We start from the raw sequence: 19824 nt of genomic DNA on the forward strand, positions 1-19824 counted from the left end.
ACAGGGACAAAGCGGTCATTTCGTTTTACAGTCGTCGGCTGATCTCTCTGTCAGTGGACTCTCATCCCGATACCGGACTTCTCTTCCGTTTTAGGGCTCGCTCCAAAATTTTTCCCTCCCCACATTATTCCCGGGAAAATACTGTGTGAATATGGACGGAGACATGAAAGTTTCTCTCGACAAGCTTCCCGTCAAGCGCTTGGAGGCCATAGAAGAAAATGGTCTCGAACGATTTCCATCGTATGTTCCTTCTTTATCTGGTTTTCCCCCATTTTTTGGATCCTGAGATGACAGAGGAAATGTTAATTAGTTCGTATGCATGTTAAGGTAGAAGAAGATATGTCTTAGTGGACGAATGCGTGCTTGTGCTTCGTTATTCTTCATTCTGGTTACGTTCGTGTTTGTACATTGGTATTGCTTAGAGTGAACTCTGACACAATTGATCTCATTATGCTAAATTGGCTGGAATCTAATCTTTAAATGTATTCTTCGGTTTTCGTGATGAAAGTTTCTGAGCAATTTATCGTTAATTTTTCATTAGTTGAGATTGATTTTTGCTATACCGTTAACAGAGATGTTGGTTATGAAGAGAAACGATTGTCGCTTATTCGGAGAATTGACTTTGCTTGGGCAATAGAGAAGGACGATGACAAAAAGAAGCAGAAGAAGACCTCCAAGGAGAGTGCAACACCGTGGCAATGGCAGAGCATGATAGAAAACTTGCAGTTGGCTCATCAAGAGCTCTCTGTTATCATAGACCTCATCAACACCGTGAGTTTTTATATCAAACGCCTCTAATTTGCTAGATTTTTTTAACCCTGTTTTTTTTTTTTTTTTTTTTTGGGTATAAATATTGGGGAAACGTGGCTTGTATTAGTTTCAATAAAGGTGCATGCAAAGGTTTCTTGTTAGAAAAAAGTGCCTGCAAATGTGGAGGCAAGTTGTCATAGATTTTACATTACATTTATGTCTTTGCATTTTATTTTTTGAAAGCGTGGCAGCAAAGTCCAAAGCTCAATAGTCCTCTGGAACTTAAGTGCAAGGCACATACTAGAAAAATGTCATTAACTTTTTTACACATGAAGTAAAATAGTATTATGAATATTAAGATGACAAAAAGTTGAAGAAGCTAGAGATTTTATTAGAGATTATGGAGAAAAAACAAACATTTTAAAAGAATATTGGGCTTCTGGTTCTGAGGTGCACACCACAAATGCTGAAGCGCGTATCTCAAGTGTACCGAGGAATCATAAACCTGCAAACTGATCCTTAGTTCTTATTAGCTTTATGGATATGCTTTATTTCCTTTCTCATTCTTTCTTGCAAGAATAGGTTGGGAGAACTGTTGTCTGTCAGTTTCACTAGGGAGGAGATAGGAGTTAACTGCTAACTATCAGGATCTTGAAATTGTGATTATTTTTCTCTGCTTGTAATTTTAGTTAACTGGTTTCTTGAGAATATTCTATTTAAAAATATTATTACAAAATATTGTCTGTCTTGATATTACTGTAGGTGGAAGCTAATGATGCAGTAACAGTGGCTGGGATGACAAGGCCAAAACCATTACCTAATGAAGTTTTGTCAGATCTTGGAGTGTCTGTAGCAACGAAACTACAATGCTTTCGAGTACTATTTTTATCCTTCTTTTGTTCACAGAAGTGATGATTGCCTCATCTTATTAGCTTGCTTTGATTGGGCCAGCACGACCATGTTGAAAAGATTAGTTAGCAGATTATTCAATTAAAACTTCATCTCATTATCTGTACTATAATTTTGGAAATGACTGATTTTATCACCTTCCCCTTACTTTTTACAGCATCTTGGTAAGTATTTCAAGCAGTCTGCTAAAGGTTTGGAACGCCAGGTTGCCAGGGAAGCAAGATTTTATGGGGCTTTAATTCGGTAATCAATTTTCATCATTGATCCAACGATTATTTTGCAATGAATCAATGTTAAAAATTGTATGTCATTGTGAATCTGGCAGTATGTGCACGGTAATACTCTTTAAATTAAAATTAAAAAGTTTTATCGCAAGGTATAAATATACTATGATTTTTATTTGCAAGCCTTTATCGATTTAGATAAATTAGAAGTTTTTGATAAGATAACTTCTTTGCACCTTATATGTTATACTATCTATCTATCTAGTTGTTTTAGGAAATCAAACTTTCATTGAGAAAAATGAAAAAATGGATTAGGGCATATAAAAAATAAGCCCATAATTACGAAAGGAATCCCAACACTAGTCTAGGGACGAATGTCCATAACCAAGCATTAAAGGTACAACCTCCTAAACCTCCTCCCAAGATCTCTCCACCTCTCTAAAAATGCTACTTGTCCTCTCTATCCAAATACCCTACCATACAACATAAGTAAGCATGCCACAAGATTTGCTTTTTTCTTAGAGGGAGAGTTCAGGAGCACTTCCTCAATCATAGAGCACCAATCTCTGCTTTGAGCCAAACAAAGAACAAAAGAAGCCAAACATCGACTCTAGAGGGAGTAAGCGAACTAGCAATCTCATAATAAATGATCGATGTCATCCTCTTGCCTCCGACAACGAATATATCATTTGATGCAGAAAAAAAAAAAAAAAGTCTCTGGATACAATCCAGGGTATTAAATCTCCCATTTATTATCTGCTAAGCAAAGAATTGGGGATTCTAATCTTACAAAGAGATGAGAAAGCATAGGAAACTTGTGGGAGGAGGGAGTGGAACACCAAATGTGAAAAAAGTGATCTACAAGAAAATGCCTAAGAACACAAAATGTAAAAGTATGATCTACAAAGAAAGGCCTAAGAAGGATTAGGGACCAAACCTGAATGTTCCTCCTCCCAGGACACACAAGGATGACAAGGAAGACGAAAGAAGGGTAAATGGCTAAGAAGGATGGGTCTGCAATGATGTAGGAAGGCTTGCCACCTCCGTCATCTCTTGGTCTGTAAAAGGACCACGAAAGCCCAAATGAATGGAAGAATACAGATAAGATGAAGACAAAATAGAGGCCATCAAGTGCATCCTTTTATTGGACATCCAGTATAAATGCGGAAATGGAGAACAAAAGGGTTTGATACCCACTCAGTTGTCTTCCCAAAAATAGGTCTTAGAGCGATGCCCCATTGAAGATTTCACAATCTGGAAGAACATAGGGAAACCTGAAACAATAACAACTCAGACATTTTTACTAGAGCCCTTGTCCTTGCAACATGCAACCTACTACTATAGCTACGCACAATATTTCTATGCCACAAAGTGGTAGGCTCCATGAAGCCTCATATGTTATACTAAAAGATTCATGAGATAAATTATCCATTCTAGGTATTAATTGCCACAATGAAATCTAGATTTACCTTTACAGCATAACCTCAAAGTTTTCTTCTTTTGGGATCCGAAGGTGTGTAGCGGCAGGAAAAAACAATTGACTTTCCTTTAGGGTATAAAATTAACCTTTATTCAATTAGTTCTTTCAATAATTGTTGTGATCTTTTCGTCCACATTCAATTTTCCTCGGTGTCTATTGCCAGAACCAAAAAGCTCAGGCGAGACGAAGGGTGTGTGAGAATGTGCCTTTTCATTTGATTAAGTGGAGCATGGTGTTTGTTTGTTTGTGAGTGGCAGATTGAGGATTGGTAATGGCTGACTAATAACCTTGCTCTTCTAATTAAGTGGCTTTGGACTTTGGAGAATTTGGTGGTAGGAGTCTACTTTAATGTATAAGATTATCGCAAGTAGATTTGGGGTTTAATCCAATAGTTGGATTTCCAACTATCTCAATTGTGGTTCTAGAAGGCCATTGCCATTGCTTAGGCTTCATTTTTAATTGTTGAACTTATTTGTAAACGCAAAAGGGTAGGATTGTAGATGACCATTGTAATTTTCACTAAACTGAATTTTTTTACTATTTTTATTTTATTATAAAAAACTTCCATTTGAGGGAGTTCCTGAAATTCTCCTGTATTGCAGAGATGAAGATCGGTTTTCTGGATATCTATTTTTTTTAAAAAAAAATCTTTGTAGAGAGGTCTTTCTTTTCATTAGGGTCACTTGAGGAATAATAGAATTTTTAGATGGGTGAAAGATCTTTGAAAATGGTGTGGGAGGTTGTATGGTTTTAATGCTTCTTTATCTGTGTCCGTTGATTGGAGTTTTTGTGATTATCAGTTTTATGTCATACTTTTGAATTTGACTTGATTCTATTGGTAAGTATGGGATTGAGAATTCCCCTTTTGTGGGCTTATTTTTTGTTTGCTCTTCTGCATTCTTTCCTTTTTCTCAATAAATCGCAGCTTGTATGGTGGTTGCTCCCGTTTGCCCGGTTTATAGCTTTGTTTAGCCTGTCTATATGGGGGCTTTTTCCTAGCCCCCCGCCACAGTATAAGTTGCACCTCTCATATTGCATCTTCTCATATTATTTCTTTCTTTCTTTTATGGTGTCATGCCTTTTCTCTTTCTTTTTCTAATCACGTCTTGTTCCTTTTAAAATTAAAACAATCTGTGGATTATTTATGGTTCAGCCTTCATAATATCGTGAGCTTACTATTTAACTCTTTCATGATTTTTCATTAAATGGAAGATTTCCCCGTTTGAAATTTAATAATTATTTTTTTTAACTATTGGCGTTAGCTTTATTTAATATCTAATGAACCATAAATACAAGTATATATCAGTGTATTATAGTGTAATTTCTAAAGAAACAGTTGGAATCCTTTTGATGCTCTTAATACTTTCCCATCTTCATAGATTTTCAGTATTTGCTGATGATGTATATCAGATTGCAGCAAAATTGGAAGGTTAAAAGACAGCGCGTTGCTGCTCCAGCTCCTGCAAATGAAGGCTTTACCATCGATTTATTTGACAATTTATCATGTGATCCTTCGTCTGTGTTTCGACCATCTTCATCTACTATTCGTGTTGATCGTGATTCGTCTGGAATGCTGGCAATTAGTTTACCTCCAAATACATGCCACTCCCTTTGTTTTGGATTTCTCAGTGGATGTAATATGGAAAATCCTCTGGAACGTGGTAAAAATGAGTCCACAAATTCATCCAATCAGTCTCCAATTGAAAGTGAGAAGGAGTTTACAAATGACGATGAGTACATTAAGGAAACTAACTCACTTCTCCGTCAAGTTCACCATGCCATTTTCAGTGAGCAGGTAGTCTCATTAATACTTTGATCTTGCTCATTACAAGTCCTTGCAACTTGGCCCCCACCACATGATATATGATACATCATTTTTTTTTTTCTCACTATACTGGTTCCAGGTGTTTGATTTTGTGAATCGTGAAGCATTCAATCCATCCTTAGGTATCAACGTGACTGGCATACGAGAAAATTACTTGCAATTAAGTATAGATCAGGGTACGTCGGTTTTTATCTCTCTGGTGCCAACTGGTCAAAGCTGCCAAACAGTAGAAGATGCAAATACCGGGATTCTGGATAATACAAATTTACCTTTTGATTCGCTTGATGGGATTGAACTACCAGATAGAAGTGACCCCCTTGAAAAGAAATTGCGGAATCCTAATTATACAACCTTTGAGATATATCTGCAACAAATTTTCCATGAGCTAGTATTTGTAAAATCAAATGATAAACCCATTTCATCATTAAGCAGGCAATCAGGTCAACCTTCTAATGATGGGTCTGGACTTCTTGGTCATTTCTGTTTGTCTCTGGCTCACAGAATATTCGCAAACAAGGTTCTTATGGAGCTTGAAAATGTGGTAAGAGTCCTAATTTCTTAATAACTCAGTTTCCGATGAAAGCACAGTGCCTCATTTTTCTTTTCTTTTTTTTTTTATAAAAAAAAAACTACAATAACTATGATTTCTGTTTTTGATTTTACCAGCTATTAATCATGTAGTTTATCTTTGGTTTGTTCTTAGGTTTGGAAAGTTCCATTTCTTCAATTGATATCTCATCCCACTTGGAATTCTCGAAAGTCTTCATGGACGTTTTTTATGGAAGTTCCCCAGTCCAAACTTCATCCTCCTTCTATCCAGGCTCGTACATCAGATAGTCATAAAATGAATAGTGTGACCAAATCACAATTTCAGACTAAAGTGGTTGTAAATGATGATTGCATCACTATTGAAGGGGAAGGTGCTCCTGATGTAGTTGGCTTGTTTAAGGGAAATTCCAAGGATATGTATTCAATGAACAGATATGGCTGTGACTTGGCTGATCTTCCCGTTATAATCCTGTTGCAGGTGAGCACAAATTAGATTTCCTTGTTTTGAGCTTCTTTATCGATGGAAAGTAATAGTAACAATATCGTTTTGATTCTGCAACAGGTTGCGAGCCAAATTATTCTTTGGCTCCATGAGGAAGCCCTAACCTGGGGAATAAAGGTGAGCCGTGACTTCCTAAGTCTGTCATTTGAGCTAGAACAAGGTGAAACACTCCGTCTGGTCGCCCATGTGGACCCAGAAGATGCTCAAGGATGCCTTTCTTGGTGGTTGGTAATGGACGATGGCCTAATGGAGGACAGGAAACATAACTTCAACATCTCAGATGTTGTGCCTGAATACAGGAAGTTTTTGGGCCATTTATCTCTGGAAGTTTTGCAATCTACACTAATGGATTTGGTTAGTTTGTGCAGTGGATTTGGTGGTAGCCTATAACCATGCTTACTTGTCCGGTATTACAAACAGAAATTTCATCGAGCTCTTGGAATTTCTGCCCATGTTTTCAAATCTAATGAATCATCAGTTTTTGTCCGCATTGCTTACTCACCTTCATATGTTATTCATAATAGCAAATGTAGGGCGCATGACATGGATGGCTGGAAGCTGACTTCAAGAGGAAGAAACCGTTTAGGTGAGTATTCTTGATTTACACTTGTTTTCCAAGATAATTGATCACTAATCATCTATAACTAGTCATCTGTCTTGATGTGATTTTCTTCCATTGCCCCTTCGTTTGAAATCACAAAGTGGATGATTTAACTTAAGATGAATGCTATGGGTACGACGTCGGTAACTTGTGAAAGTTAAATTACGTTATGATCATGAAATGGAATTCATATATTGTTGTTTTGCCAATATAATGAACATTACTCATTCAAATGGGAATTTTGTTGCCCTTTATTTTCGCCTATATAATGCTCTAAAATGCCATTAAATTTAACATAGTGTTTTAAAAATGAGATAAAAATAAACAAGAACTAGAAAAAAAGATGATGATATTCAAAATTACTCAATAAAATCACGTGATAACAAAAAATTGTAGTATTCATCGATAGGTTGATATATGTACTGATCAAAATATATCATTTAGTACTGACGCCTTATTGGTCAAAATTCGCTTTCAAAGTATAAAGATCAAAACGAAAAAAAAAAAAAAAAATTAAATTTAAATAAAATAATTTTTTATTTGCATAAATATCTGTTGGTATCCATACATCCATCAATATAAATATAAATTTTGATAATTAGTTTCACTAAATTGACCTAATTTCATTAAAGGTTCATTAAAATCTCTATAATATAAAAAGCCATCTTGGAAAATAGGGAAAACTCCAAAAGTTTCATGGACATAAAAAGTCAAAAAAAACATTAAATTTTGAAGACCAAAATTCAAAAACATTTCACTATTCAAATCCAAAGCTTTCTATTGATTTCTTCAAAAACAAAAGTAAAAAAAAGAAAAGGCAATATTTTTTTTTTCTTAATTACTCCAAATGCTGTTCCAAAGCGATGAGAAAAAGTCAAAGAAACTTTGACCTTTATCCAATATTTTTAATTTTTCTTAAAGAATTTAATATTTTGCACATTACAGGCAAATTAGCATTTGGGCAATGTGATTTAATTCCTTAATGTTGACTTTGATTGGTGGGAAAGCAAATAAATCTGGCAAAGACAGAGGAAAAGGAAAAAAAATCTGAGGAAGTGTGCAAATAAGAAAGGCGTTTAAGAAGAATTGTCTCGCACGATTCAAAACCCCATATTCTTAGTTTCTTTCACGCAACGAATAACCCCCTTCACTCATCCTCCCCATCAAAATCCTAACCTTCTGCTTTACAGATCTCTATCGTCCAGAATAGAATTTACATTGTGGGTATTGAAGCGTTTTTGAAGTCCAATTCTGGGTTATCGAGAATTCGAAGCCTTTGTTTCTATAAAAGGGGTTGGGATTGGAATACGAAGAGACCCAGATGTGGGTTTGTTGCAGATATTCATTTGGAGGATCTCTGATGGAATTGGTACCTTTTCTATGATCTTGTGTCAATCAATTCGTGAGTTCTTTGGCATTTAATTTTGAGTTTAATCTGAGTGGTAATGCAGTAAAGTTATCTGGGGAACTCAACATTTGATAGATTTGGAGTCCTTTCTTTCCTCCATGTCGGGGGGAACACCCGTAGCGGGTGGTTATATGAGGCAGAGGCATAGCCAGGGATATGCTTCTAGTGGTGATGATATTGAGGATGATGCATGTTCGAGGTTTCAAGCTATGTCGTTTCATACTTCAAAGAGTCGGACGTGGGTTGAAGTTGTAGAGAATGTCCTTTGGCTTGCTTCTGCTGCTTTCATTGTATACTATGGCGATAGGCATTCCAATATGATAATTCTCTTGTGGCATGATGGCCGAATAAGAAGGTGAACGAACACTTAGATGTATGCACACTTCTGATTATTGTTTCATCATATTGTTGCCAGATTTATTTTCTCAAATTTTTAGAGCTGGAATGGTTATATTGTTGCCTTTTGGTGTGTGCCTCAAAATCAAGAGTTGTGGTTTATATAAGCTCACTAATTCTGCACATATCTTATAATTTTTGTATAGAGAATCATTTGATCAGCTTTGGCATATTCATTGTCAATGTTCATAGAAAGATACAGGTAGCTTGATAAGTTCTTGTACAAGACATCTTAAGAAATTGCATTTACTAGAAATTTTCAGCGCTTAAAGAAAAAAGCTAAAGGATACACATTAAGTAGTTGTCATTCTAGATTGATCATGTCTTCTAGATTGCATCTTTCTGTTGATTTTTTTTTTTTTTTGTATTGAGACCGCTTTAGTTGATTAGTATCCGTAGGTGTAGATTTTGTAGAACTTTTCCAGTTTTTGGTATGGCATTGGTTTTGATCAATTGTGGTCATGCTATGTTGGAAGAAGTTAATCGTCACCTCTATTTTCCAAACTAAGGGAATGTCATATGTGCTTCTCGGAAATGTACAGTACTCTATTTCATTACAAGAATCGGGCGTAATCAACAGGCAAGTGGGTTTCTCTGTAGTTCATGGAATACCTAGCTAGAATGGAATCCGACGGTTTTAAGAGGTTAGAGGGGTCTTGGGAGCTTGGAGTTTGGCTTTTAATGCATTTGTTTTCGATGTCGGGTCTCGACTTTTGTTGTGACATTCCTTTACTTTTGGTTCTCAATAGTGAGGGTTCCTTCTTGTAATGTTTTTGGCTCCTCTTTGCTTGTGCCTATGTTGTTTGTTTGACCCTTTTTGCAATATTTCAGGATGTGTTTTTTTTCTTTCATTAAAGAACATTAGTATTCTTAGATTCACGTACATTGCTTGAATTCTATTCTCTTGAGCAGACCTCCGTTATACCTTGGAATGGTGGCAATCGGCTTGAATATTGTCATATTCATTTACACGAGTATGTCAGCTTGGAGTATTAGAAGGTTTAATGAAAAATGGGAAGTAGCAAGCTTATCAGTTTTACCAATTGCAACACTTCTTGGGCTTATCTCTTTTTGCTTGTAAGATAACCCACCAACTTTTATGATATTGCAGCCTATTAGCATTCATCATTGCTCTCTTCTCTGATGTGAAAAACACCTTTTTCCTTCTCTTTTGTAGGTTGTCATTTGCTCTTTGGCCGATATGGGGTTTCCTGACCATTCCTCTTCTGGTACTTATCACATGCTTTTGGCACTTACCAATTGTTAAGCTTACATGGCATCCAATGACTACTACTACTCTTTGGTGTTGCTGCAGTTCACTTTGTTCATGGCATGCATGGTTGTATTTCCAAGTATAATTATCAGGAAATTCAGGCCTCAGAGTCCGCAGAGCGATGTTCTTCGTACAGATTAACTTTCGCTCGATCCAAGTGATGATGCATAGACGAAAAGATTGATTTTGAAGCACAGATGATTGGTTGAACTGGCTTGATATAAAAGAAGGTTCTGATTTGGATTGCATGATTCTCCATTAGCCAACTTCCGTCTCTTCAGTCAATTCGAATACCGACCTTGCCATAATTACGCACGCTCATGGTACATCTGACCTTCACTATTTTGGTATGGCTACAACTGGAGCACCATTCTTATATTGTTACATCTTCTGTTGGCAAAGTCCATTTACTTTGTTATGTAGTTTAGTTGCCTCATTTTTTTCATTGGAAAGTAGGCGTGTGGCATGCCTTATTATTCGTGTAGGTGATTCGTTTCATTTTAGCATCTTCGCTCGCAACCTTAGCACAAGGAAAAGAAAGAAAACAAAAAAGTCTCATTAGACAATATGTAGGACTGTAAAGTTTCGGAAAATACTGTTTCAGTGAAGTTACTTGAATGAATGATCTGCTGGGCCATATTTTTTTTGCTGACTTTTTGCTGACTTTTTGCTCTTTCTGCTGTTGTTTAAGTGCGTTCGAGGCATTCGTTCGTCGTCGTTACTTAGAAAACTGAATAAAGATCTTAGTCTTTTTAAGTATTGAATAAAGATGTTAAGCTGGTCTTATCCCTTGATTGATATCCATTGCTTCAGCCCACCTTCTTCCACTTGGCTGAATGAAGCATATTTGAAGCATATTTGAAGCATATTTGAAGCCATATTTGAAGCCATATTTGGCAGAAAAATGACAATGAGAAAGAAGTTGAGTATTCACCTAATTGCTGGTATATTTCATTGTTTTGAAGTAGGATTCTTTATATTCCTTCATTGTTTATGTATTTGGTAAAGGAATCAGGAATAAGTTGGAGTGCTACCAGACAATGACTGTCAAAATTTGTAATCTTCTTCAAATTTATTTACAAATACCCATTGCCTTGAAACCACCCAAGAAAAAAGGCTAAATGTTCTTTTTTTTTTTTTTTTTTAATATTAAGTTAATTTATCTTTTTAAATTAAAAATGAAATAAGAATTGAGAAATTTACTTAATTTATTTCTCATTCAAAAAGAAAAAGCTATTTTGATACCATTTATACATTTTTTTTTAAATTTACCAACACTTTTTCTTTTTCATGGTGTAGTCTACTTTGAAATTTTGAGCGAGATACTCTGTTTTTTTTGGGAGTAAGATATCAAATGGCTTTCGAAATGAGAAAAAAAAAATGCTACTTGTTTTAGAAAAAGTATAATAGATAGAGAAATAGCCAAAGAGGATAAGAATTAAAAGATGAAATGAGAACCAAATATGATTATCAAATGGATTTCTAAAAGTGAAGCGTTTTTCCTATGGACCATGGCACTTTTTGCTTACAGCCTCCCCAGAAAGTGGTGAATAGGAGGAGGAATGAAGGCTTTCAATGGCTTTGCTATTTAACTTATCATATGAACTCCATTTTCAGACCTCCCTCTGGCTCTTTCAAATGACGAAGATGGCCATTTGAGATGTGGGTTTGAGAGGGGAGGGATGTTGGGGCTATCGATTTTACTTTTTGTTTTTTGTTTCTTTGTTGAAGCTTCTGTCTTTTCCTTTTTTCTTTTTGGGTTTTTGGGAGTCTTTCTTTTGAGCGTTTGACCCTGCGGGGAACTTCCCATTTTCCATACTTTTGCTCCTTCTGATCCTTCATCTTAAGTTTCAACAACAACAGCTATCTTCCAACCACTCACCCATTTGTGGGTTCTGTTCTTCAATGCTTCAATACAACAACCAACCCATTTGCCATCATTCAAAGCCTCTATTTCTCGATCCACTTGAAGGGTTTTGGTTTGCTTTTTTCAGTCTCTCTCTCTTCTTGAACGCACTCTTGTACTTGGTAGGTTGTGCCGCTGAGGCCATGGGCCCTAAACTCCACTGAGGTTTAATGGCCACAGGGGTCTCTTTCTCCTCCTTCATTGGCCTCTTTGCTCCTGTTTTCTTCTGTCTCGCATTTAATTCTTCCTCAGACCGCTCTGGTGAGCTAGATGAGATTTGGGGTTTCTGATTTCTTGTCTGTAGACCTTGTGGGACGAGCTTTACACGAGGTTTTTCTGCGCAGATCTCTGATTTCTGAAATGGGTCTTTGAGATAATGCTCAAATCATGCTTACTCTCTTTCTTCCACTTTAATTTACTGTGTTTCAAGCCTGAATTGTGGACTTGCCAAGGTGGGATATACAAGCTTGAAGAGCCGACCTGCCGCAAGTAATCTGTGTTAGAAATCTGTGATGCATTTCTTATTTTCAAATGGTTCTTGTAGTATCAGACAAATGTGAGGTTGGGTAGTGGTTGGAGTTTGAACATTTATCTTGTGCCGATATTCCCACAAGGGAAGAGATGGAGAGAATGATCCAACCTCCTCTGGTAAGATCTTTATCCTTTGGACGATGTTCTTGCTTTTTTTATACACTTATTTTGAATAATATGTATGTGCAATGATCCTGCCTTCAGTGGAATTTTCGAGAATTTTAATGATTTGATTTCTTAAGATTCTTGTTTGATCAATGATTAGCAACATGGGAATTTGATTTTAACCATGTTTGATCATTGATTAGCATCATTGATTAGCAAATGTTTGAAGCTAATGAATGACAAACTCATGAAGTCTCCTAATTTGTATAGAATAAGGTTTGTTGTCTTTTATTCATGTTCTTGTGTTTCTTACATCTGTTAGGAGAGGAAGTCAGAAGAAAAGGATTAGACAGACACAAATCAAGCTGCAAAGACAACTTATATACAAAAATCCAAAACCGATTAGATCGTTTCAAAACTATACCGATTCGCTTCTATTTGAGAATTTCGATAAAAGGAACTTAGAGAAGGAAATATTCTTACATTTGCTCGTATTTGCAAATCCGCCCTTAGGTTAAGCACGTAGATATGTTCCAAATTTCTTAAGGCATTTCTTCAAATATTGCTTTAATTCTAATTAATAGGCGTGTAACAATCCAAGTCCACCACTAGCAGATATTGTCCTGTTTGGGCATTCCCTTTCGGGCTTTCCCTCAAGGTTTTAAAACGCATATGCTAGGGAGAGGTTTCCACACCTTTATAAAGAATGTTTCGTTCTTCTCTCCAACCGATGTGGGATATCACATAAAGACTTCCACTCTTTCCTTCGAGCTGGTTTCTAGCCAAAAGTTGGTAAACTAGGCAGCCTTTGGAAAGGTTCATTCCACCATATCGAGCGAGAAAAAATCAATCATCTTTGCTGGGACGTTAGACCGAGTTGACGAGGGAGAGGAGCGAATCCGCTTTGTTACATGTGAGTTTTTCTTTAGTTATACTCCAAGATGATTTCCATTATCTATGGAAAAGTACAAAAGACAGGACGGATAAAGCTATTCCCTCGAAAATACTGATCCAAGTTACAAAAATAGCTTGCAATTTTCTGGGATTGAAGAAAGCTGAGTTTTTATAGCCTGTGTTATTACATTTCTACGTCAATTAGTTAGTATGGATACCATTGCTATATGTGCTATTATCTTTTGTAGGATTAAAAGGAAGAATGGCTTACATTCACTGATGGATGATTTCAGGTTGACACAACAGCTTGTTTATGTAGAGTAGATGCAGGCCTCAAGACTGTTGCTGGAGCTAAAAAGTTTGTCCCTGGCTCAAAGCTTTGTCTACAACCTAGCATCAAACCATCGATACACCCAACTCGACCTAAGCCGGCTCGTAGTGACCGGAGCAGGAACCAATCTCCTTTGCTTCCTGGACTACCCGACGATCTTGCAATAGCTTGCCTTATCCGTGTCCCAAGGGTTGAACACCGTAAACTCCGATTAGTTTGCAAAAGATGGTATCGTCTTTTGGCTGGCAACTTCTTTTACTCTCTTCGTAAGAGTTTAGGAGTTGCAGAAGAATGGATTTACGTCGTTAAGAGAGACCGAGATAATAAGATTTCATGGCATGCCTTTGATCCCATATATCAGCTTTGGCAGCCCCTTCCTCCTGTCCCTAAAGAATACTCAGAAGCTCTTGGGTTTGGCTGTGCGGTTCTTAGTGGTTGCCATCTCTATTTGTTTGGTGGCAGAGATCCAATAAAAGGAACAATGAGACGAGTCATTTTTTACAGTGCCAGGACAAATAAATGGCACCGAGCCCCCGACATGCTTCGTAGACGACATGTCTTTGGATCGTGTGTGATAAACAACTGTTTGTATGTTGCAGGTGGGGAAAATGAAGGTGGCCATCGGTCTTTGAAATCTGCTGAAGTATACGACCCGAATAAGAATCGATGGACCTTCATTTCCGATATGAGCAGTCCCATGGTGCCCATAATCGGAGTTGTTTATGAGGGTAAATGGTATTTGAAGGGATTTGGGACTCAACGTCAGGTTCTAAGTGATGTCTACCAGCCCGAAACCGATAGCTGGTGTCCTGTTTATGATGGAATGGTTGCAGGTTGGAGGAATCCAAGTGTTTCCTTAAACGGACATCTTTATGCTGTCGACTGCAAGGATGGCTGCAAGCTTCGGGTCTACGATGAAGCATCCAACTCTTGGAACAAGAGTATAGATAGCAAGCTGCATCTGGGGAGTTCTAAGGCATTGGAGGCAGCTGCTCTTGTTCCATTCAATGGAAAATTGTGCATCGTACGCAATAACATGAGTCTTTCTCTTGTCGACGTTTCGAAGTGCGAAGATTCCGACAGTGCTCCCGGTGAACATCTATGGGAGACCTTAGCAGGAAAAGGGCAACTCAAAACTTTGGTCACAAATCTCTGGTCGAGTCTTTCGGGTCGAAGTCGTCTGAAAAGCCACATAGTTCACTGCCAGGTGCTTCAAGCATGAATTTTTTTTCGTATTATTTCCTAGGCCTCTCATGCTTATATGTTCTACCATTGTTTCTCCTCTTTACATATCTTAGAACCATGGTTTGATGCCAAACATGGGAGAATCAATGCTAGTAATCGATCAATACTACTTCAAATAGTTCGGTCACATGGACGATTTTGTCCTCTGCCTCGATTCTTTTTTCTTGTCATCTGTGAGAAAGAAGGGAAACAAAATTGTCCATTCACCATAACATTATTTGTAGTAGTATTGAACTGTTAGAGAACTGCTAAAGAACTGCAAATATTTGTGCAGCACAGTGTGGGGGGATTCAGATTGTGACAGACCTTTGAGCCTTTCTTGATATCATCTCATAGGTACCATACAGAACATGATCATGTGTATTTCCCCAATTTCTCTGGAGATTCTGCTGTTATAGACTGCTGCTACATGAGTTTTATATGATACATATATCCAATCATTGTGTTCTTACATTACATTCTCTTTGTCGGAAATCTGGTCGCCCCTTTCGTCTATATGTCCAGATTACATCTCCATAATCCTGTTCTGTTTCCATGTTTTTTTCTGTTAGGTTGGATGGTCTTTTTGTACGGACGTCGTTTTTGTAGGTAGTGTAGCTAGTTTTTCATAGGGAGAGTTGAGCTCTATTCCTAACCCGTTCGGTAGGGGCTTGACCAGGTGATCGTACGTCACGATGGTGACTATAAATATATTACTCAACATTGGTCTTTTTGTACGGACGTTGTTTTTGTAGTTAGCGTTGGACTCCTCTTTCGGAGCTAGTTTTTCATAGGGAGAGTTGAGCTCTATTCCTAACCTGTTTGGTAGGGGCTTGACCAGGTGATCGTAGGTTACCAATAAGCTCGTTCTCTTTGGGCTTTCCTTTGAGGGGACTTACGGGCTTCCCCTCAAGGCTTTAAAACGTATATGCTAGGGGAGGGTCTCCACACCCACACCCTTATAAGGGTGTTTTGTTCTCCTCCCTAACCAATGTGGGACATCATAATCCACCCCCTTCGGGGCGCAGCGAATCTCCAATTGATGTGGGACCACCACCATTGAAACAACGAGAAGGCTGACACATCGTCTGGTATTTGGCTCTAATACCATTTGTAATGATTCTGATCCACCGCTAGCAGACATTGTCCTCTTTGGGTTTTTCCTTTCGGTTTCTCCTCAAGCTTGAAAACGCATCGAATAGGCGAAGGTTTTCACACTCTTATAAAGTGTGTTTTGTTCTCTTCCCCAACCAATGTGGGACATCATACGGTCTATCTACAATACGTTCTTGTTCTATTCTCATATTATAAAGCTTCGATTTTATTCTTAAAATTTCAAAAAAAAATTCTATTGAGTCGAGAAAAATATCAATTATATCAATATTTTTAATGATTAGAAAATTAAGGCATAATCCAATTATAATTATAAAGTAAGTTAACTATAATTGGATGAATTTTTTTAAAATCAAAACAAATGTCAACCAATAGAAAATTATACTTTTCATTCAATTTTTTTTTTTTTAATATTTCTAGTAATTAGAAACTTAATTTGAAAATTTTAATAGCTTCAAATAAAAAATTAGAAAATATATAAATAATGAAATGGGAAAATAAAATAATATAAAATTAAAGAAAGTCCATCACTTTCGCTCTCCTTTCTCATAGTCGCACTTCCAGAAGTGAGTGTTAGGGTTAGGGTTTTAGGTTTCAGAAGCTCGATGGAAGAGATAACAGAGGGTGTCAACTCCATTGCATTGACAGCTGATTCGCAGAAGAAGAATCGAATTCAAGTCTCCAACACCAAGAAGCCCCTATTCTTCTATGTTAATCTCGCCAAGGTTTGTTTCCTTTCGACTCTTGGCTTCGGATTCACTTCATTTATTGACTCCTTCCGAATCTGGCTTCTCTAATTTTTTATAAATTGTTAACAGGTTCTTTGTTTTGGGATTTTTCTGTTCGTTTATCTGGTTTGTTTTGCTAACCCTCTGCTTACCGATTTTTCTTTTGTCCAATTTATGTAGAGGTATATGCAGCAGTACAATGAGGTCGAGCTTTCTGCGCTTGGAATGGGTAGGTTTTCTTTACTGTTTTTACTCCTAATATTAATGGCTATCCATTTTGAGAAGTGCGGATTTGCTTCATAGCCCTATATGTTTATTCAAGTTTGAAACTGGAACACTTGAATACTCTGCTTAAATGATGGATTTTTTGTAATGTTCTCATGTGGAAAGTCAATTTTTCATTGTTTTTTATGCGACAAATCAAACATTTTTCTATTTGAATTTCAATGCAGTCAATTGATCCTTTCAAATGGTGGTTTCGGTTATTAGTATGTTAAAACTTCTATGTATGCCTTTGCAGCCATTGCAACTGTTGTGACTGTTGCAGAAATTCTGAAAAACAATGGACTGGCTTTAGAAAAGAGTAAATATCCTCTTCCTTCCTTTTTTGAAATATACTATTGGGGCTACCTCTTAGAGATAATGACTTCTTTAGAGATGATGAATATAATTTTGAATGCTCACAAAAATTTTCTTATCTTCTATAGAGATAATGACCTCAACTGTTGATATCAAGGATGATTCTCGAGGGAGACCAGTTCAAAAAGCTAAGGTAATACGTCGTACTGCTTTCTTGCTTTGTTACTTCACAATGGATGATAATTTGGAAGCTGCCTCTCTTTTTTTCTCCCTTAAAAGAAACATTGCAAGAGATTTCTCTCTCGTATCTTGGCACATAAAAGTATACCCTCGTGTAACTTCCAATCCGGTTTATCACGTTTATTTACTTTCATATTTGGACCCTAGAAATTAGTGGTGTGGGTTATAGACGTTTATTCACTGAGCGTGCAAATTAATTGCTGGGACTGCGAAATTTCTCTGTGATTTTCATCTGATTAGATAAATCTAACATTTGTAATGACTGATTTTTACCTTCTAGATTGAGATTGTGCTGGGGAAAACTGAAAACTTCGATGAACTGATGGCTGCTGCTGAAGAGGAAAGGGAAAACGAAGATGGTGAAGAGCAGAGTTGAAAAGGTTTTTTTTTTTTTTCTTTTTTGTTCTTATCCTCCTTGTGGATGACTTGTTCTTTCCTTATATCTGGTCTCTCTGTTGTTAATTACGTTAGTAAACAAGTGGTTCATTTACTGATGTAGGTTTTTTAGTTGGGGAACCATTGACTTGCCCATTTTTAGGTACCATGGGATATCTTTGTTTAAGAGTGGAAACATAATTTGATTCTTCAGTTTTGGTAAATGTGCATTCGATAGATGATTTGCTTCAGAAATTTAAACTGCATTCAAAGTATTTTTACATGTAGTACGATTTAACCTTGTTCCCCACAATCTGATAATCACTTTGGACGAACTGCACATGTTCATATCATGAGTTTATTGAACATGTAAGGTCAAAAGAGAATGCTTTTGAGAAACATGTTTTTTTATGGCATGGTACTCCTAACCGATCCCACATTGGGTTCCATTTATTTGTCCTCAAGTCCGATACAGTGGGGAAGTACCCTCCTTTTGTATTCTCTTCATCAAAGTAGCTAAGATACCGTATTGGTACAATTGAAGCATCTTCTTCTTTCTCGAACTCAGTATTCTCTTTGATACTCTCTACATAAAGCACAGAGTATTCTCTTTGATACTCTCTACATAAAGCACAGGAAAACTATTCCTACGGCTGGGACAAGCTTAAAGTAGCTTTCCTCCCGTATGTAAACTTTCTAGTTAGATCACACATTGGTTAGAGAGGGGAACAAAACATTCGAGTGTGGAAACCTCTCCCTGGTAGATGCGTTTTTAAACCTTGAAGAGAAGTTCGAAAAGGAAAGTCCAAAGAGGACATCTATTAGCGGTGGGCTTGGGCTGTTACAAATGGTATCCGAGCCAGACATCGGCAGTGTGCCAGTGAGGACGTTGGGCCTCCAAGGGGGATGAATTGTGAGATCCCACATAGGTTAGGGAGAGGAACAAAACATTTCTTAGAAGGGTGTGGAAACTCTCCTTAGTGGACGTGTTTTAAAATCTTGAGGGGGAGCCTGAAAGGAATAGTCTAAAAAATACAATATCTGCACACGGTGGGGTTGGGTTGTTACAGTTATTACTCCAGTTAGGCTTTAATAAGGCCTCTGTAAAATTTGGAAGGCACTCTCCTTCGGTCTCTTTGTTCTTAATTATGTTGTCTGTTCTTATCCCTCCTTGCTTGTGGGTTATCGCTGATAACAGTTACAAAGCTAAAGGAAAGCGGAGGCAAAACATGTTACTTCATGGCACAGAGAATGTCACTCAATAGGGCAGGTTTCTAAGTCTCTATTAGTTCCATTTGGCAACAGGATGCTCGAATTCAGCTATTCAAACTGTACCTTATGTATGACCATAAACCTCTTTTGTCGCTGAAATTTGTGGTTTTAGTCAATTTATATCTCTTAGATATTGAAAATTTGTGATTCATTTTTGTCGATTGTTAGAGAGTTACAAGCTAATAAGATATAAAGAAAAATGTTTTAAAATTGTGATATGTTAAACTAATGCATTGTCTAATCAAAATTAATCCCAAAAAATAGTTATTTGTAAAAATAAATTTGAGTAAATATTTTAATAAATTATTATTAATTTATTAATTATAACTATATTTAAAATAAAACTATAAATAAAATGAAAAGAAAGAAAGGAGACAGAGAAGGTTCAAAATTAATCCTTAAAACTAAGTCTATTTTGTTTTATCTAACAATCTCCTAATGGCCTCTAAATGTAAACCCAACAACCCACTTTTATCAATTGGCCTCTAAACCTCTAAATGTTTATACGAACTCATCTTCTATCACGGCCTCTAATTAACTCATCTTATCAAACATCCTCTAAATGTTTACATGAACTCATCTTCTATCAAACAGCTTCTAAACATTTCT

At 36.8% G+C, this 19824-nt stretch overlaps 4 protein-coding genes across 8 annotated transcripts; all 4 read left to right on the top strand.

Annotated features, from left to right (window-relative positions):
* LOC111485135 (mediator of RNA polymerase II transcription subunit 17-like) lies at positions 1–7092 on the top strand. Its single transcript, XM_023131869.1, has 8 exons — positions 1–240; positions 573–771; positions 1513–1626; positions 1817–1902; positions 4774–5158; positions 5268–5729; positions 5892–6215; positions 6300–7092. The coding sequence occupies exons 1-8, from the start codon at positions 152–154 to the stop codon at positions 6627–6629; spliced, it is 1989 nt and encodes a 662-aa protein (XP_022987637.1). The 5' UTR covers positions 1–151; the 3' UTR covers positions 6630–7092.
* A 756-nt stretch (positions 7093–7848) lies between these two features.
* On the top strand, positions 7849–10724 carry LOC111485289. 4 transcript variants are annotated; one of them, XR_002718646.1, is made up of 5 exons: positions 7849–8603; positions 9557–9721; positions 9822–9873; positions 9960–10264; positions 10609–10724. XR_002718646.1 is itself a non-coding variant. In XM_023132115.1 (5 exons), the coding sequence occupies exons 2-5, from the start codon at positions 8347–8349 to the stop codon at positions 10056–10058; spliced, it is 573 nt and encodes a 190-aa protein (XP_022987883.1). In that variant the 5' UTR covers positions 7851–8209; positions 8292–8346; the 3' UTR covers positions 10059–10569. The 4 variants fall into 4 exon arrangements, 2 of the variants coding, with proteins under 2 accessions (XP_022987881.1, XP_022987883.1); XR_002718645.1 differs by lacking the exon at positions 10609–10724 and adding an exon at positions 10374–10569; XM_023132115.1 differs by lacking the exon at positions 10609–10724 and having other exon boundaries at positions 7851–8209; positions 8292–8603; positions 9960–10569.
* Positions 10725–11328: 604 nt separating this feature from the next.
* LOC111485195 (F-box/kelch-repeat protein At1g55270-like) lies at positions 11329–15353 on the top strand. The gene is made up of 2 exons (XM_023131963.1): positions 11329–12471; positions 13647–15353. The coding sequence occupies exons 1-2, from the start codon at positions 12445–12447 to the stop codon at positions 14904–14906; spliced, it is 1287 nt and encodes a 428-aa protein (XP_022987731.1). The 5' UTR covers positions 11329–12444; the 3' UTR covers positions 14907–15353.
* Positions 15354–16522: 1169 nt separating this feature from the next.
* LOC111485305 (uncharacterized protein At2g34160-like) lies at positions 16523–19344 on the top strand. 2 transcript variants are annotated; one of them, XM_023132135.1, is made up of 6 exons: positions 16523–16746; positions 16930–16978; positions 17270–17332; positions 17457–17521; positions 17849–17953; positions 19139–19344. In XM_023132135.1, exons 1-5 carry the CDS (start codon positions 16627–16629, stop codon positions 17942–17944), a joined length of 393 nt encoding a protein of 130 aa, XP_022987903.1. In that variant the 5' UTR covers positions 16523–16626; the 3' UTR covers positions 17945–17953; positions 19139–19344. The 2 variants fall into 2 exon arrangements, with proteins under 2 accessions (XP_022987903.1, XP_022987902.1); XM_023132134.1 differs by lacking the exon at positions 19139–19344 and having other exon boundaries at positions 17849–18182.
* The last annotated feature ends 480 nt before the right edge of the window (positions 19345–19824 follow it).

Source organism: Cucurbita maxima, unplaced genomic scaffold (assembly GCF_002738345.1).
Source record: "Cucurbita maxima cultivar Rimu unplaced genomic scaffold, Cmax_1.0 Cma_Scf00010, whole genome shotgun sequence".
In the NCBI taxonomy this organism is placed as follows: Eukaryota; Viridiplantae; Streptophyta; class Magnoliopsida; order Cucurbitales; family Cucurbitaceae; genus Cucurbita; species Cucurbita maxima.

What these genes read in the sequence shown, in the direction of transcription:
- LOC111485135 (XM_023131869.1), top strand. Translation starts at nt 152, where the DNA reads ATGGACGGAGACATGAAAGTTTCTCTCGACAAGCTTCCCGTCAAGCGC. An exon ending in TTTTATGGGGCTTTAATTCG is followed by an intron (nt 1,903 to 4,773) that starts GTAATCAATTTT and finishes GATGTATATCAG; the next exon opens with ATTGCAGCAAAATTGGAAGG. An exon ending in TTATGGAGCTTGAAAATGTG is followed by an intron (nt 5,730 to 5,891) that starts GTAAGAGTCCTA and finishes GTTTGTTCTTAG; the next exon opens with GTTTGGAAAGTTCCATTTCT.
- LOC111485289 (XM_023132113.1), top strand. Translation starts at nt 8,347, where the DNA reads ATGTCGGGGGGAACACCCGTAGCGGGTGGTTATATGAGGCAGAGGCAT. An exon ending in GGGCTTATCTCTTTTTGCTT is followed by an intron (nt 9,722 to 9,821) that starts GTAAGATAACCC and finishes TCTCTTTTGTAG; the next exon opens with GTTGTCATTTGCTCTTTGGC. An exon ending in TCCTGACCATTCCTCTTCTG is followed by an intron (nt 9,874 to 9,959) that starts GTACTTATCACA and finishes GTGTTGCTGCAG; the next exon opens with TTCACTTTGTTCATGGCATG.
- LOC111485195 (XM_023131963.1), top strand. Translation starts at nt 12,445, where the DNA reads ATGGAGAGAATGATCCAACCTCCTCTG. An exon ending in GAATGATCCAACCTCCTCTG is followed by an intron (nt 12,472 to 13,646) that starts GTAAGATCTTTA and finishes GGATGATTTCAG; the next exon opens with GTTGACACAACAGCTTGTTT.
- LOC111485305 (XM_023132135.1), top strand. Translation starts at nt 16,627, where the DNA reads ATGGAAGAGATAACAGAGGGTGTCAACTCCATTGCATTGACAGCTGAT. An exon ending in TGGACTGGCTTTAGAAAAGA is followed by an intron (nt 17,333 to 17,456) that starts GTAAATATCCTC and finishes TATCTTCTATAG; the next exon opens with AGATAATGACCTCAACTGTT. An exon ending in GACCAGTTCAAAAAGCTAAG is followed by an intron (nt 17,522 to 17,848) that starts GTAATACGTCGT and finishes TTTACCTTCTAG; the next exon opens with ATTGAGATTGTGCTGGGGAA.